Genomic DNA, 15,406 nt, shown 5'->3' with positions numbered 1-15,406 from the left:
CAGTTTTATCTGATGTTCCTCTGGTTTTGCTTCAGAGCACTGGTTTGCAAAAGCTTTGCTTTGGGAGCTCACGTTAAGCTGTGTATGTACCATAGAGTCCTCTTCATTGTTGTCTCAAGCCATTTACTCTCTCTGATTCCAAGTGCAGCTTTGAGGCTTTATCTTGAATGTCTAACTTCCCATTGGACTCTCTTCAGAGGAGCATTTTTAAGTGAGATGATCTTACAAAGCAATTCAAAGGAGTTTATCTAAGTCACCTGCCCTTACCTTTATTTAAAACAGCAAAGTAGTAAGTTGGTATTTTTTGTCTAGGTCATTTCTGTAATACCAGGCCAAGAATAACACCACCCAAAAAGACAACTTTATGACAAATCTTCACTTACAATTACCTCTCTTGTGACCCGTCAGCTGAATCACTTATTAAGAACTACATGGAATTTGTATTCCATGTCATATTTATGGGAATCGCTCAGTGTTCTAACTCAGATGAAAGTTATTACACCACCATCGTTATTACCTTTATTAGCCAAACTTAAATTAAAACGTGTTTAATCAAATCTTTTTCATAAAAGTGTGTTGACTGGCATTTAATTATTGGCATTTAAGGACCAGAGCTCCGGTCAGCACTTCCATGATTCTAACACATATCCTTGTTGAACTGGTTAGTTTCTTTACTGTTTTAAAAATGTATGTTCAATGTAAGTATTTTTTAATTATTTTTTTTAGTACTCTGGCATTCCCCAGTACTCTTTTATCATTCCAGCAGCTGTTTTCTAAGCAACAGAACTAATGAAGACCCTGTGGATTTGGATCCTTTAGTCCCTAAATAACCTTGATTACAGTAACTACAATTTATTCTCCCTTTGCCCTAGGAAAATCCCATCTAGCACTCTGGAACTATGTATATGCAACATGGATGGCTATCATATTTATACTGATCATCTGGCTGACTGCTGCTAACAAGAATGTGTAAGATCTGACTTTTTTGCTTGATATTCCTTTGCTGAGGAAACAAATTCAGGTTTATTTCCACAGTGACATTTCCAGAAAACCTATAGGACCATAATGTCTTTCTCCAAATTAGACTGGAACTGGCCAAAAGTGCACGGAATGACAGACCGATGGATAGATAATATGAATCTTGTTCAGAATATCAAAATCAACTTCAATTCACCTTTGACACTTCAAAGATCTGAAGACTCTTCTATAGATGCTGTGGAGCTTAGTTAAAAAAACTCCGGTTTAATAGTGGTGTGACATAGTCGCTGTACATATTGCCAGGTGGCCAGATGGTTTTTCACTTCTATTCAGAGCTGGTAAAAATTCCAGGCTGCTCTTGGAGGTTTTGTTCTGCCTGTCCTGTGCTCTGCCTGCCAGAGGCTGTGGCATTGGGGTGGGATCCAGTGATCAGCGTCAGGCATAAACAGGTTCCAGTTATTTTGAAGCCAGAAATCCTTGTTGGATACTTATTTTCCGAATCATAGAATCATAGGGGTTGGAAGAGATCATCTAGTCCAACCCCCCCGCCAGAGCAGGGTCACCTAGAACACATCACACAGGAAGGCGTCCAGGCGGGTCTTGAATGTCTCCAGAGAAGGAGACTCCACAACCTCTCTGGGCAGCCTGTTCCAGTGCTCTGTCACTCTCACAGTAAAAAAAAAAATTCTGATATTCACCTTAAACCTCCTATGCTCCAATTTGTATCCATTACTCCTTGTCCTATCACTGGTCATCACTGAAAAAAGCTTAACTCCATCTTCTTGACACTCACCCTTTACGTATTTGTAAACACTGATGAGGTCACCCCTCAGTCTCCTTTTCTCCAAACTAAAGAGACCCAGCTCCCTCAGCCTTTCCTCACAAGGGAGATGTTCCACTCCCTTAACCATCTTCGCGGCTCTGCGCTGGACTCTTCCCAGCAGTTCCCTGTCCTTCTTGAACTGAGGGGATATTGGAAACACGAGAGGCTGGGGAGGGGAGAAAGGAGCCTGCTCACTGGCACGTCCTGCTCGGACCTTGTCCTCTGCAAGCTGATGCTCTGTATTCCCAGCGTCCCGCTTGACAAGTTGCCGAGACCTACATTACCTGTCAAGGCAAGTCAGAATGTTGGTAGTACAGAATTTCAGTAAGGTTCTTAAAATCATGGCGGGAACCTTTGGCTCTCTACTAGAAAGAAACACCTGCATTTTTTCTGCCCCCACAAGCCCCTCACCCAGGCAGGCGCCCGGCCCTGCCTCCGCCCCGCGGCCGGGACGGCTTCGGCTTCGGCTTCGGCTTCTCCTTCTTCCTCTTCTTCCTCCTCTTCTTCTTCTTCTTCTTCTTCTTCCTCCTCCTCCTCCTCCTCCTCCTCCTCCTCCTCCTCCTCCTCCTCCTCCTCCTCCTCCGCCCCGCTCCCTTCCGCCCCGCACCGGGAGCTCGGGAGGAATGAGGAGAAGCCGCCCCGGGGGGTGTGCGTGGGGCGGGGGCTGGGCCGCTTCCCGCCGGGGAGAGCCCTGCGCGCCGGCTCCCGGCCAGCGTCCCCGGCCGCGGGCCTCGCCGCCGCAGCCGCCTCATGGTGAGGGGCGAGGGGCGGCCCGGGGCCGGGCCCGGGGCGGGCCGCGGGGCCGCGGCGCCTCCTGTCGCTTTCGCTTCCCGGGCCGCCCAGGCCAGAGGAAGGCTGGGCCGGGGCCAGGGCCGGGGCCGGGCGGACCGCCGCTGGGCCCTGGGCTTGCTCCCCGCGGAGGTGGGCAGCCGGTGGGAGCCTGCGGAGGGGAGCGGGACGCCCGCTCCGTCCCCGTCCTCGCCCCGCAGCAGCGGGTGTCGCGGCCCGCACGGCCCGGCCCGGCGGGCGGCGGGAGCAGGCCGGGCCCCGCGGCGCTGGCGGGCCCGGGCCGCCCTCTCCCCGCCCGGCAGGCCCGGTGCCCGAGGGGGGTCCGGGCGGGGTGGCCGGGGTGGCCCGGCCGTGGGGGTGTCCTGGGGAGCGGCCGGGCCCTCCGAGGTGAGGGGGGGGGGGGAGGTCAGGGGGCCGGGGGGGACGAGCTGAGCCGAGCCCCAGCCTGCCGCACCTAGCTGGGTTTTTTATTTATTTAACCTTTTTTTTTGTTTTGGTAGGCGCAGCGGGACGACGAATTGTTTAGCTCAGTGTTTCCCGAGCTTCTAAAAAACGTAAGTCGGGGAAAAGAAACCGGTGGAGTCCACTCGAAGCCCTGATGTAAGGCTTTAAAACCTTTCTCTGCTCTTCTGCTTCCAGCTCTCTGCGTGCACCCCTTGCCTGTGAGGGGTGAGATGCGGGAAGGTTAGGCCTCCAGAAGCTCATAGCTTCTGAGGTGAAACCAGAGGCGTAGCTCGGTAAAACAGCAACATCAGAACTGGGGCTCTGGTTGCAGGTTGAACTGTGTTGTGGCTGCCTGTTCCAGGTGTTGGGCCAATGCAGACTCCCTCCACTGGTTCGGCCTTGTTAAAGAAATGTTGACGTGTTAGTCATTAGTTATTTTCTGCCCTGCTGCAGCTGGCTTAAGCATGTAAAACCAGTGCAAAGTTTACTTTGATTTCGGGTAATGGTTTTAAGCTGAAAGAAGAGAGATTTAGGTTAGAGATCAGGTGGAAATTCTTCAGTGTAAGGGTGGTGAGACACTGGAACAGGCTGCGCAGGAAGGCTGTGGATGCTCCATCCCTGGAGGTGTTGAGGGCAGGTTGGATGGGGCTCTGAGCAGCCTGTTCTAGTGGGAGGTGTCCCTGCCCATGCAGGGGAGTTGGAACTTGATGATCTTTAAGGTCCCTTCCAACTCCAAACATTCTGTGATTTCTCAAAGTGCAATCATGTGCCCCTGCCTTCAAGTTTGTCTTGCTGTGTGATCCACAAGCTCACAGATCTGCCGGGAGCCACAGCCTGTAACACGCAGCTGCTAATCCTGGTTGTTCTGTGGGAGAACTCGCACGTGTGGCTCCTTATCCCAATAAGTAACTTCCTGTCACTTTGTGAACATGCTGGGGCCGGTGACGCTGCCTTGTTTTGGCCTAACAAAGCTATTTGCCTTTGGTTCCTTGTACAGTGAAAAGAGAAAGATGTAGTTCAGACCCAAGATGCAGTTTGGCTTTAGCCTGCCACAGGAGTTGTGAGTTTGTTTCTCGCTTACTACAGACCTCACTCAGCTAGGTGAGCAATAGTGCCTACTCTTGTCACTGGAGTTTTGGGGCCAGTACAACTCTTAGGAAGTGTTTCAGGTCACCTTAGTGAGAAGGCTCTTGTAACTCTCTGTATCCTAGCACCTGTATCCTAGTTTATTTTATTTACATGGAGAAAAGAAGAAACCTTTTTGGCCTTACAACCCTTATAAACAAGGCATCCATGCTGGAAGTACTGTTGTCTGAAGTATCATAAATTCATTAAAATTAGGTATGAGTGTTACTTTGTGCTTCCCTGGGCAAGAGGAACTCTTCAGGTTTATTCTGCATTTTTCCTGCCATATTTGAATGGAGAACACTAGGCAGTTTTAACACAAGTTTATGAGCATTACGTTTGATATGTATTAACAGCATGTATTGAAATGTATAATACAAGTACCATACATAGGAAGAATTTTTTGTCCGAGTGATTGTAACTCGGACATTTCTGTATACTGCCACCAAGTAAGTGGAAATTTTGCGTGTCAGAGTTGAATTCACACTTTCACTGTTTGGAATTGGATGCCTTAAGGTTCTTTTACAATTATTTGATTTAAACAGTGAATTAAGATAGCATGTGCTGTTAGGACCTTCAAAAGCTGAAAGAGAAAGTGGTCTGTTTTTGAAAAATGGTATTTGCTTTACATACCCATTTATTTGGTAAAGCAAAGGTCAAACCAGTGGAACTCTTCAGGTTCTTTTGCTTTGTTGCTTACAAAAAGAACTTGTAGAGTAATCCCTTATGGAAGATACACTTGAATAATTTCAAGGACATGGGGTGAACAAACTGGAGAAGGAATTTTTTTCTGTCTTGGGTAGTAAGAATCATAGACAATTTTCAAATTAGTTGCAGTTATCAAGTTAATGGTATTTTATGTTAATTTTACTTCACAATTACAGTTTCAATTTGGGGCCAGTTTCCAGAAAATGTAAATAGTAAGAAAGGAGTTATATATATACAATTTTTTACACCACCTAATACTTTGATAGGGCTGCTACAGTGTTCTTTGGATGTAGCTTCTTTTTCACTAACATAGTTTGACTGAAAATCTCTCTGCGTCTGGGTTTCAGTCACTTCTGATGTAGTGTTCATTTCTGTCACTACGATATAATTGAACCTTGGGGCATGAATTTTGAATGTTAAATTGCAATTATTTTGCTTATAAGATAACCTCTAACAGGCCTGTAGCATCAGCATTTGAAAATAAAAGATTCTGTAGTTTATTTGTATGTCAAAATATCTTGCACAGTGAACATACTGAAGGACAGTTAATTACAAATGGTTTTATCTAACTTTTAAAATTATTTAAATATATGGTTTTCTGTTGAGCATTTTTGCTCAAACTTGAATTTATTTTAAAGAATCAGCTGTGTATTCCAGTCTCAAGAGAACTCGAGATTATGTTCTGCTTGGCACTTATTATTAGATGCCTGTAGCAAGGACTGCCCAGGCTCCTGGTGAAGTGACAGAAATAGTCAGAAACAAAAGGTGATCTGTCACACACACAACCTTGTGATGTCGGATTGGAACCCTCTGAGAGGGGGCTCAGAACTTCTGGAGGTTCGTGTACATGCTGACTGCAATTCAGATCCAAGGACAGTGACAAAATTTTCTTCTTAAAGAACTGAAGTTGAGAGCCTCTTGCCTGAGGAGAGTGAGTGATAGGCTGGACAGGGGAGAATCCAGAAATGGGCTTACAGGAGCCTCATAAATTCTAGCAAAGACAGCAAGAAAGCCTTGCATCTGAAATAGAATAGTCTGATGACTAGAATGGGCTGTGGGAAGACTTGAAGGTGAGAGGCCTTGCCAAAAAGGTCCTGTCTGTCGTTGTGAACCATGTGCTGAATACGAGTCTGAACGTGCTGTTGCAGCGAAGGAGAACCACATTGTGGGCTGTGTTAGTGTGTGGCTGAGGGACAGCAGGCCGAGGGAGTGATTCTTCTCTATTTTGGCATCTGTGAGACCAGTAACGTGGTTAGGGGGCTGGAGCACGTGATATTCAAGGAGAAACACAGAAGTGGATTTGTTCAGCCTTAAGAGAAATTGAAGGAAGGGGAGATCTTACTGCTGTGGGAAAGAAGGTACAGAGCTAGGCTTCTCTTGGTGCATGACAGTGAGATGAGAGGCAATGGACACAAACTGATTTAGCTACAAGGAAGGTATTTTTTGTTTTGTTTTGTTTGTTTTTGACCTGGTCAATGTTCAAATGGTCAAATACTGAGGGAGGCATCAAAGGAGTGTGTGGAGTGTCCATTCATGGAGGTGTTAGAACTTGACTGGACAAGGGCCTGAGCAACCACATCTAATTCAGCTTGTGCTGTATGGTGTATGAAGATCCCTCTCAATGTAAACTGTCCTGTTATTCTGTGATTACTCAAAAAATGGTCATTGTAGCTTCTGAAATTAACTGTTAAAGTTATCCTTAGGAAAACACAAACCCAATAAAGCATGCAGGAAAACCTTAGATTTCCTTGAAATTGCATCTGCAATGAACATATGGTCATCACAAAAATTGGTAATGTTAATTTTATTTACCATATTATATATCAACTAAAAAAAAAAAAAAAGGAAGACCTTGGATATTGTTTATTGGTAACTTATGGCTTAAAATGTTTGTAACAAAAGCTACTATGCTGTTTGAGAGTACATTAAGCAGATGACCTGATGAGAATGTAAGGAGTTTTCATGTTTGGTAGTTTCTTGCACTTACTGTGCAGTGAATGTTAGGTAGCAGTGCCTTAAAGAGATTTACAGACACTGTTATGAAAGCTAGTTTACTGTCTGGGAATTTTTAAGAAGAAAATTACTATCCAGAGCCCTCCATGCAGCCAAATCTTTGAATTTAAAACTGTTGCTTACTCAGATCACCTACTCAAGACAAATGGCTGTTGGTTGCATTAACTCTGCTTTCACAGTGGGCCAGTTTATAAGTAATCCAACCTGTCAATTTTGATTCTTATCAATCTCTATATGTCATTAAAGATTAAGGACAAAAATTATTGTGGAATTATCTTAGTCTCTGCTGTATTTGTTCTAAGACAGCATGAGCTGTGGGTTTCCGTGAGTTCATGTTGTGTGGTAAGTTTGAAGAATTTGTATCATTGCTTCTTCAGGATGATTCAGTGTTAAGAGCATGACATGGCTATGAAAGATCTTTAAAGAACCAGTTTTTAATTAATTCTAGCTCATAAACTGGTGGATTAGTATATAAGCTGTCAGGAAATTAAATAGGTGTTCAAAGAGGAAAGTACTGTAGTTTGGAGTATGGTGCTTCTTATCTTTTGCTCATGGTGAAAAAATCTCTCTAGGCTCAAAATGAACTTCAATTGTGAGATATAAGTGGCTCTTTCAGAAGTGTGAGGGACTGTAGGGACCAAAATATAATAGAAGAACCAATCTATTTTTTGTCATCTTGCGTTTAAGGTACTGGTTTTAGAATGGTGGAGAGACTAAATCGACACAAAAGGATAGAAGTTCTTTTAACATCCCAAAAGATGTGAGGCCACCTATTGCATGGATATTTGAGGATTGACAAAGGACTGTTAATACTAAATGCCTTGTATTAGAAGAGGATATGTAAGAATGCTTGATAGTATGTCTCTATAATTCAAAGTGCAGATGATTTAGCAATGACTGCAAAGTCAGTGGATGAAGTAATTTCCTTCTGAGATTCTGAAAAAAGAGAAGGTGTATCAGTGAAGCATTAAAGACTGACTTCCCCTAACTTGGTTTACTCTTGATAAATAGTTTTGTACAGTTTTCAGTTTATTTGTTGGGTGGGATAGATAAAGGAGGAGAGTCTTCTCTTACCATTCTGTTCTTCAGAAAAAACACATTATTTTATTTGCAACTGTATTGGAAAAGGTGAGTAATTTGGGACTATTTTTCCCTAGAAACCCAGCTTTCTTTTCCTAGAAGTGCTTTCAGCTTTCTTTCTGGGCTGATGGAAGATGCTGACGATGCAGGGAGATACCCAGTACATACCCTCCCTGCAGCCTACAAGTGAGGGCTGTGACTTAACATTGAACAGTTCAACTGAAGACCCAGTGCTACCAACTAGTGTCTGTCTTCAGGATCTCTCTGCCTGCAGGCATCACAGGTCTCAGAAGAACAACACTCTCTCTGTACTTTCACACCATAGCTAGATGTGAGAAAAATAATGTCTAATTTCACTGTTAATATGTTTGGCTGTGTGGAAAATAGGAAATTTTTTTAATCTGTTACATTCCGCTGTGCTTCATCTGTACCAGGGGGATTACAGTAGTTTAATTATTTTAAATTAGTTTGGTTACTGGAAGAGGAAAAAACAGGGAAAGCCTTCTGATGGAGTTGCTGTTGTAGTACAGGTACTCTCATACAATCAAGTCAGCATGTCTTTTTAATGAAAATTGTGACGAAGCTTTCTCATATTTGTCTGCAATTCAATTACTTGTTTTTGTTAAGAAAGGAGTTTAGAGAAAGAAAATCTCATTTAAATAACCTCTGTTCATACAGTGTTAAAACTACAAAATTACCTCACAGTATTTTTTCTTGCCCCTTCTGTACATTCAGCATAATTAAATTCCTTTCTTAACTTGTATGTTCTGTAGGTAAATGCAAGTACCTACTGTTCTATGTATCTTTTAGAAAAGTGAAACTTCAAAGTTGTGTTTTATGCATATGCAGGGAACAGTCTGCTTATGTGCCTACCAGTCCTGCAGATGTTTCAGCAACCTGTTTAAACCCCCTGTTAGGCGACACCTTTGTTGTTTTCATTCTGCAATTTGGAGTGCAGATCTTAATTCAGGAGCTCTTCATCTTTCTAGGAAATGGCCTTCCAAAATTAATTAGATTTTGGTGTCTTTCCAGGGTGTGTCAGATTTTTTTTAAGATGATTTAGAATTTCAGTTGGCAAAACTTGAACTCTGATCAAGCAAAGCATTTGATTTGAAGGTTTTTTTCAAAGGCTTCCATCTCTCATTGTGCTGCAAAGTATGTTTGCATCTGCCTTGATTATTTAGCTATTTTCTTGTTAGTGGTAAGTTTTATCTATGAAAAATAATCCCCAGAGTCTGCAACTTAATGCAAAGAAGTATCCAGATCATAAGTTGTTAATACTGCTCAAATGTGGTTTTGGAATAGATGTGATTATTGGAAAAAACCGAATTACCTTATTTTGCTTTCTTCTCAAAAGTGATTCTAAATTACTGCATTCTTATAAGCCTGTAATTCTTTGTTTTTAGGGGTTTCTACATTGGTGAAGGTACACTGGACAAGTACTGACTGCACAAGCTGCTTTTAGGATGTCTGAAGATGATGAAAAAGTTAAGCTCCGTCGAATTGAACCTGCCATTCAGAAATTTATTAAAGTGGCAATTCCAACGGATTTGGAGAGGTTAAGAAAACACCAGATAAATATTGAGAAGGTTAGTGTTCACTTTTTACTAATTGAGTTATTTTTGCATTATAGGAGCGGTTAGGCTGAAGATTGTGTAGAGATTTCAATGAAAAGTCAAATATTAAAAGTTTTAATTCAAATTTGGCTAAAAATGAAACTTCTGTGTTGTCTGGTCACTCAGTGTGTACAAAGGCTAGTGGAAACTAGTCAGTCTACAGAGTGGGAAATACTGCTGTTTTGTGTTAAAAAGTTGTAAGGAAAGCAACCTAATAGATTCTTTTTAGTCTTTAATGGTTTGCTGCTAACTATTCTGAAACACTTCCTGTTTATTCCTGTCTTTTTCTATATATATATAAAATTCAGCTGAGAGAAACAGAGAGATTGAATTATTTAAGTAAAGAGCAAAATAATTGTATTGAAATTGCAGTGTTTTTATATACGTCTTGTTGACATGAGCTCACACTTGATGGTGAAACTGAATATGCTTCCAAGAAAAATTTGTGTCCAGTTAAATTCTTCCATATGCTGTGGCAATGTCTGTACTGGTAAAATAAACATGCCCAGGACACTTGTCTGGCCTATGTCCATATTATGTCCATGAAATTACCTATGTCCATATTATCAAACCCTCATATTCTGCAAAACAGGTGGGCTGCATCCATGCTGCTAGTTGGGAATAGCTTCTATACTGTGTTTATTGCTTCTTGAGTGTTCTTAGGTATTCTTTATGTGAGAGAGCTGTTTGGCATGGCCAGAGCTATGCCAGGGACAGTTATAACCATTTAACAGCACAGATGACCAGATTTCGGACTTAAAACGTTCTCAGTCTCTGTTTGTTAGTATACCTGTAGCCTGTGGAAACAGAGAAATTGGTTTATTGGGGAAGGTGGTAAGAGATTAACTAAAAAAGGTGACACCACTAAAGAAAGGAAGAGAGAGACTTGGGAAACACAAGTTAGTCAAAGTACCAACATTGTGATGGAATTTTTAAAATTACTGATGAAAGACATACTTGTTTAGAAAAGATGATACTTACCGCCACAGAAACATCAGTGACAGTGAGTGTCTGTACTTCTGTGAAGTTCTAGACATGCTTCTGAAAAATCATACGTCATATTAGTTTCACTAGGCTTGTTCACCATATATAAAATCAAGTGTATATGTAAATCTGGATGGTGTAGGACAAGTAACTACATTTTTCAACATCTTGGGAAGGAATGAATAAATGGAATGAAAATAAATGAAGATGGTTTTGATTTCCTAAAAGGTATGGTCTGAAGGGTGTGTATAATATTATTGTTGAAACTGTTCTGTATTTTGCTGCTGTCACTTGTTCACAACTTCACCATAATTTTACTGTAACTTTACTGAGCAGGTAACCTTTTGGATGAAATTTTCCATGCCATGTTTCTGCCTTGAATAGTTTGAGAATGGGGGAGGAGGGAAAATAATTCCATGTATTTGTTTCTGAGAACATAGTCAGGAAATAATGGTTGTTAAAGTGATAGTAATTTCTTCTAATAAGAAATATTTAGTTTCAGTAATAACGATTGATAGCTTAGTGATTATAATTTCTTTTCAAAGCAGTGACGTGTTACAACAGTAACTTCAGATATTTTTGTGGTGTGGTCTTTGTTCAGGCTGTACATTTTGCTGTGCCTCTAAAAATCTGCCAAGTTTTGGTCAAGAGGTACAGTTCTGAAAAAAAAGTGGTTTGCAGGTGGATAGTTACTGGTTAAACTGCACCAGCTGAAGATTGCTAAAGGTTTACCCAACACTGGTTACACTTCTGTGCTAGAAATTACTAGAGCTCATTCTTGAAGTTGCTAATTTGATCAGTCCTGAGTCTGAGAATGAAAACAGGGATGTGGTTTTTCTTGTGTACTGACAGTTTTATCCTCCTACTTTTCTTTACTTGTATGCAAGAGGAAACTTTCTGGCTCCTGTTAATAAAGAACAAAGAGTTGGGTGGAGGGAGCTTGTGAAGAAGTACCCCAGATGGAAGGTGAAAGTACCAAAATGGTGGCTGACCATGGGATGAGAGAAAAACTGGGATAGAGTAAGACCTGGGGCTGCTGGGACAAATGATGGCAGATAGTTGTGTCACTCTTCCCTTGTAAGGTTGTAGCAATAAGGGTACAATAAGGATATGAACTGCAACATTCACAAACTGAAAAGTGTATTATGTTTGTCTTCTGAATGAGATTACCTCTGAATGAGAGGAGCAGATCGTCCTGGAAAATCTACTGGGGCACATGGAATAGAAGGAGGTGATTGGTGACAGCCAACATGGCTTCACTAAGGGCAAATCATGCCTGACCTATTTGGTGGCCTTCTATGACAAGGTTACAGAGATGGTGGATAATGGCAGAGAAACTGTCATCATCTACTTGGATTTGTGCAAGGCGTTTGACACCCTCACGTGACATCCTGGTCTCTAAACTGACATTACATGGATTTGACAGATGGGCCACTCAATGGATAAGTAATTGGCTGGATGGCCACACCTGGAAAGCTGTGGTCAATGGTTCAGTGTCCCAAGTGAAGGAAAAGAACCAGCCATGTGGCTGCTCACTCAATGCCACCCCCACCCCTAAACACTGTGGGATGAGGAGGACAAAGGCCAACTAGAAGCTCCTGGGTGGAGACAAAGGACAAAGAGGGATCTTCACTGATTAAGGTCCCAGGAAAAACAGACTCAACTTGGGGAAAAAATAATAATAATTTAATTTCACACTAATCAAACACACAGGACACAGACAACACAAAGAGCAGGGCTTGCATATGTTACCCCTCCCCTTCCTTCTTCCCAGGCCCAAATCCCTTCGTTCCTGGTTTCTCTCCCTCCTTCCCCCCAGTGGCGCAGGGGGACAGGGGATGGGGTTTAGAGTCAGTTCACAGGCTGGTGGTTCCTGCTGCACCTTCCTCCTTAGGAAGAAGGATTCCTTACAGTCCTTCCCTGCTTCCCCATGGGGTCCTTTCCATGGGAGAGAGTCCTCCACGAACCTCTCCTTCATGAGTCCTTCCCACAAGGGCTTGAGCTGCTCCAGCTTTCCACAGGGTCAGGGGCTGCTTCGGGAACAGCCACCTCCCCTGGCACTGGGTCTTTCACTGCTGCGTAATGAGAGTCCACTGGCAGCAAATCTAATTTTATCCCTCTTGGCGCCTTCAGGGAATGTTCCACCACGTTCCTCCACGAGTGCAGGGGGACAGCTGCCATCTCGCCATGGGTTGCAGGGAAACTTCTGCTTGGGCACCTTCTTTCCTCTTCTTGGTTGGCTCTTCTTAAGGGCTTGCTCTGCTCAGATCTTGCCTCAGTTCTTTAGTGTGTTAATTGCAGTGTTGCATCTGTTGTCCCTCTTATGGCTTCTTGGCTGAGTTTGGAGCAGGGGAAGCTTCTCAGCTTTACTGGAGCCACTCCTGGGGCCCTTCCCCCTCTACCAAAAACCCACCAAACCAAACCAGTACAGTAATACATCTGAGTATAAAAGATAGTCCCTAAATGCCAGGTTCTTTAAAATGTCCATTTCAGTGTAATGTTCTCAAAATTTGCAAGTGGGGTGTTGGGGTTTTTTTAAAAATAGTTTTGTGGCTGTAAGAACTATAACTATTCAAAATTTACTCTATTGATAGATTTATGAGAAGGTGAGATGAAAATATGGCAAATGTCAATTTGAAATCTGTCACTCTTGATAGTTTTAGATCATTGGAACACTAGCAATAATTTGGTATGAGTACTTCCATAATAATTTGCGTTTTTGTATCTTTTACATGCATTTTAGCCATAACAAATGTGTTACAGTACTTATTTGAGCTGTCAGCATCAGCAGCTTAAATGATTTTCTCTAAAATACCTTATGTAAAATTAACTTTCAGCCATGTAAACCAAACATCCCTAGAGGTAAAAGGATAATTTTGTAGAATCAGGTCCTGTTTATTTTAGAGGCTACTTTTAAGCAAAAATCACTAATTATGTCAAATTGCTTAGAGCAGCAACATTATTTACTTATGATGAAGCCAATATCTCTAACCTCATTTCATGAATATTGATTTAAACCTTAGGTTCCAGAGATAGTCCAAACAATTAATCTACTAAATCACTGTTTGAAGAAACTATAAAATCAATATATAATGAAATTTGACCTTGAGAATACCTTTTCAGAGAAGTGGCTACCATGAATCCATCATCATATTGCTTCTCAACTATTTGAGAGTCCAACTTCCCATATGACAGTTTCTGAAGACTTAAAATATGCCTCCTTAAGAAATCAGTACTCTATATGTGGTCATGGTTTTTTGTCTGTGTTGTGTTTTGTTGGGTTTTTTGTTTGTTTGTTTTGGGGCTTTAGGGGGTTTATTTCTGTTTTGTTGGGGTTTTTTTGTTTGTTTGTTTAGTTTTGGGCTTATGATTTTTAAATTATTTTCCCCAGAGAGTTGTAGTTTTCTGAAGTGCATTCTGTGGTTTGGATGCCTTTCACTTCAAAGGAGGGAATAAAATGCATGCTTATCTAAAATAATTGAAATGTTCTGTTAGCCTTTGTTAGAGGAAGGCAATTGTCATGGTTCTACAGGAAGATGGAGATTTTGGGATGCTGCCCTAAACTTTCTTGGTGATAGGTAACAATCCTTAAAAAAAGTGCTGTCAGACATGGCATCCTTTTTTCTGTTGCTCTTAGTTTCAACTTCATTTCCTGTAACTGTGCCAAAGTTAAAGGATGTTGTGTGAAATGCTTTTTAGCTTTGGCTGGGGACCATTTTTGTGATGGGAAGATGAATAAAGGTGACACAAAATGAGAAATTAAGATACCTGAATCTTACTGCAGTTTTTTTCAGAGTGTATACATTTGTGTAAGACATTTATTGTAGAGCTTATAGAAATGTGGGTGATTACCTCCTGCTACAGAAATTAATGTATAGGCTATTATGAAAAACTCTCTCTGCCCACTTTCAAGCAGAAATGGAAGAGATCCAAAGCATAAGCGCAAAGGCTTCTTTCTAAAGAGAGTTCTCAAAAAAGAATGGGACAAAGAGGAAAATAGATAGTCTTTGTTTCCCGTTTCTGATGGGTGTATTAAGTCTTTGAATTCTTTGAAGTCATCACTAGCATACTAGGACTTTGGAAGCAAAGTAGTATAATTTCTAAATATATGAAGTGGGTAAGTGTGCTGAGTATTACTAGTAGGAATTATAAAGAGTAGTAAAGGTTTCCTGAGGAATTTTTTTCTTGTTCTTAACTGGAATAGGGAGTTTTTATTGCTCAGTGTGTGGACAATATAGTACAGTCAGTTGAAACTGAAAAGGTAATTTTTCCCCAAGCTCCTTCTGTTCCACCCTCAGAAATTCCCATTTCAGTAATCTTTCAGGGATGACTGAACTGGAAGATGTACTGTTGATACAGATTTTTTTGTCTATTTTGTTTTCAAGAACAATGGCAGTAATTTTTATGGCATAATAATTCCTGCAGAAGTTGCCAGTTTCCTAGAAAAATGACTCTAATCTGACTTTATTGAACACTAGACCTTTTCTCTTCCATAGCACTACAAAATTCAAACCTGAAAGAACTTTTTTCTCTGGAAATAAGAATTTCAGCTTTCTTGTATTTTAGGAAGCTGATCAACTTGTAATCCTTACTGCTGTGGCCTCTAAAATTATTGAAAGAATTAAGGAAAGATGTAGGCTGTAGGTAAACCTTTCTATCAGTAACAAAGCATGTAAGAAATTAAGGAATTAAACTTGACATGGAGATACCTCAGAAGGTAAATATTTTGTCTTCTTATTTAAAGAATTAAAAATAATGTTGTAATACTGTCTAGTATTGTGAATGCATTCTTTGGTGGTTTCAGCCCATGTTCCAGGAATTGCACATTCTACTTCTATTATTTTAT

General features: G+C 41.4%; 1 protein-coding gene across 4 annotated transcripts in view; it reads left to right on the top strand.

The window, feature by feature from the left end:
* The first annotated feature begins 2,434 nt into the window (after window positions 1-2,434).
* The window catches only part of STX17 (syntaxin 17), a 30,219-nt gene continuing 17,247 nt past the window's right edge, over window positions 2,435-15,406 (top strand). Inside the window, exons 1-3 of one of the 4 annotated variants that reach the window (XM_051611855.1) lie at window positions 2,435-2,554; window positions 3,091-3,144; window positions 9,367-9,549. In XM_051611855.1, coding sequence (XP_051467815.1) covers window positions 9,427-9,549 — 123 coding nt within the window. In that variant the 5' untranslated portion in view covers window positions 2,435-2,554; window positions 3,091-3,144; window positions 9,367-9,426. Of the gene's footprint in view, window positions 2,555-2,618; window positions 2,723-2,829; window positions 2,978-3,090; window positions 3,191-9,366; window positions 9,550-15,406 lie in introns of those variants that run through there. The other 3 variants (XM_051611856.1, XM_051611858.1, XM_051611857.1) reach the window with 3 other exon arrangements.

The sequence above is a fragment of the Apus apus genome, chromosome 2 (genome assembly GCF_020740795.1).
Source record: "Apus apus isolate bApuApu2 chromosome 2, bApuApu2.pri.cur, whole genome shotgun sequence".
NCBI lineage: Eukaryota > Metazoa > Chordata > Aves > Apodiformes > Apodidae > Apus > Apus apus.
Note: the sequence above shows the minus strand (reverse complement) of the source record. Positions and strands in the feature narration are given on the sequence as shown.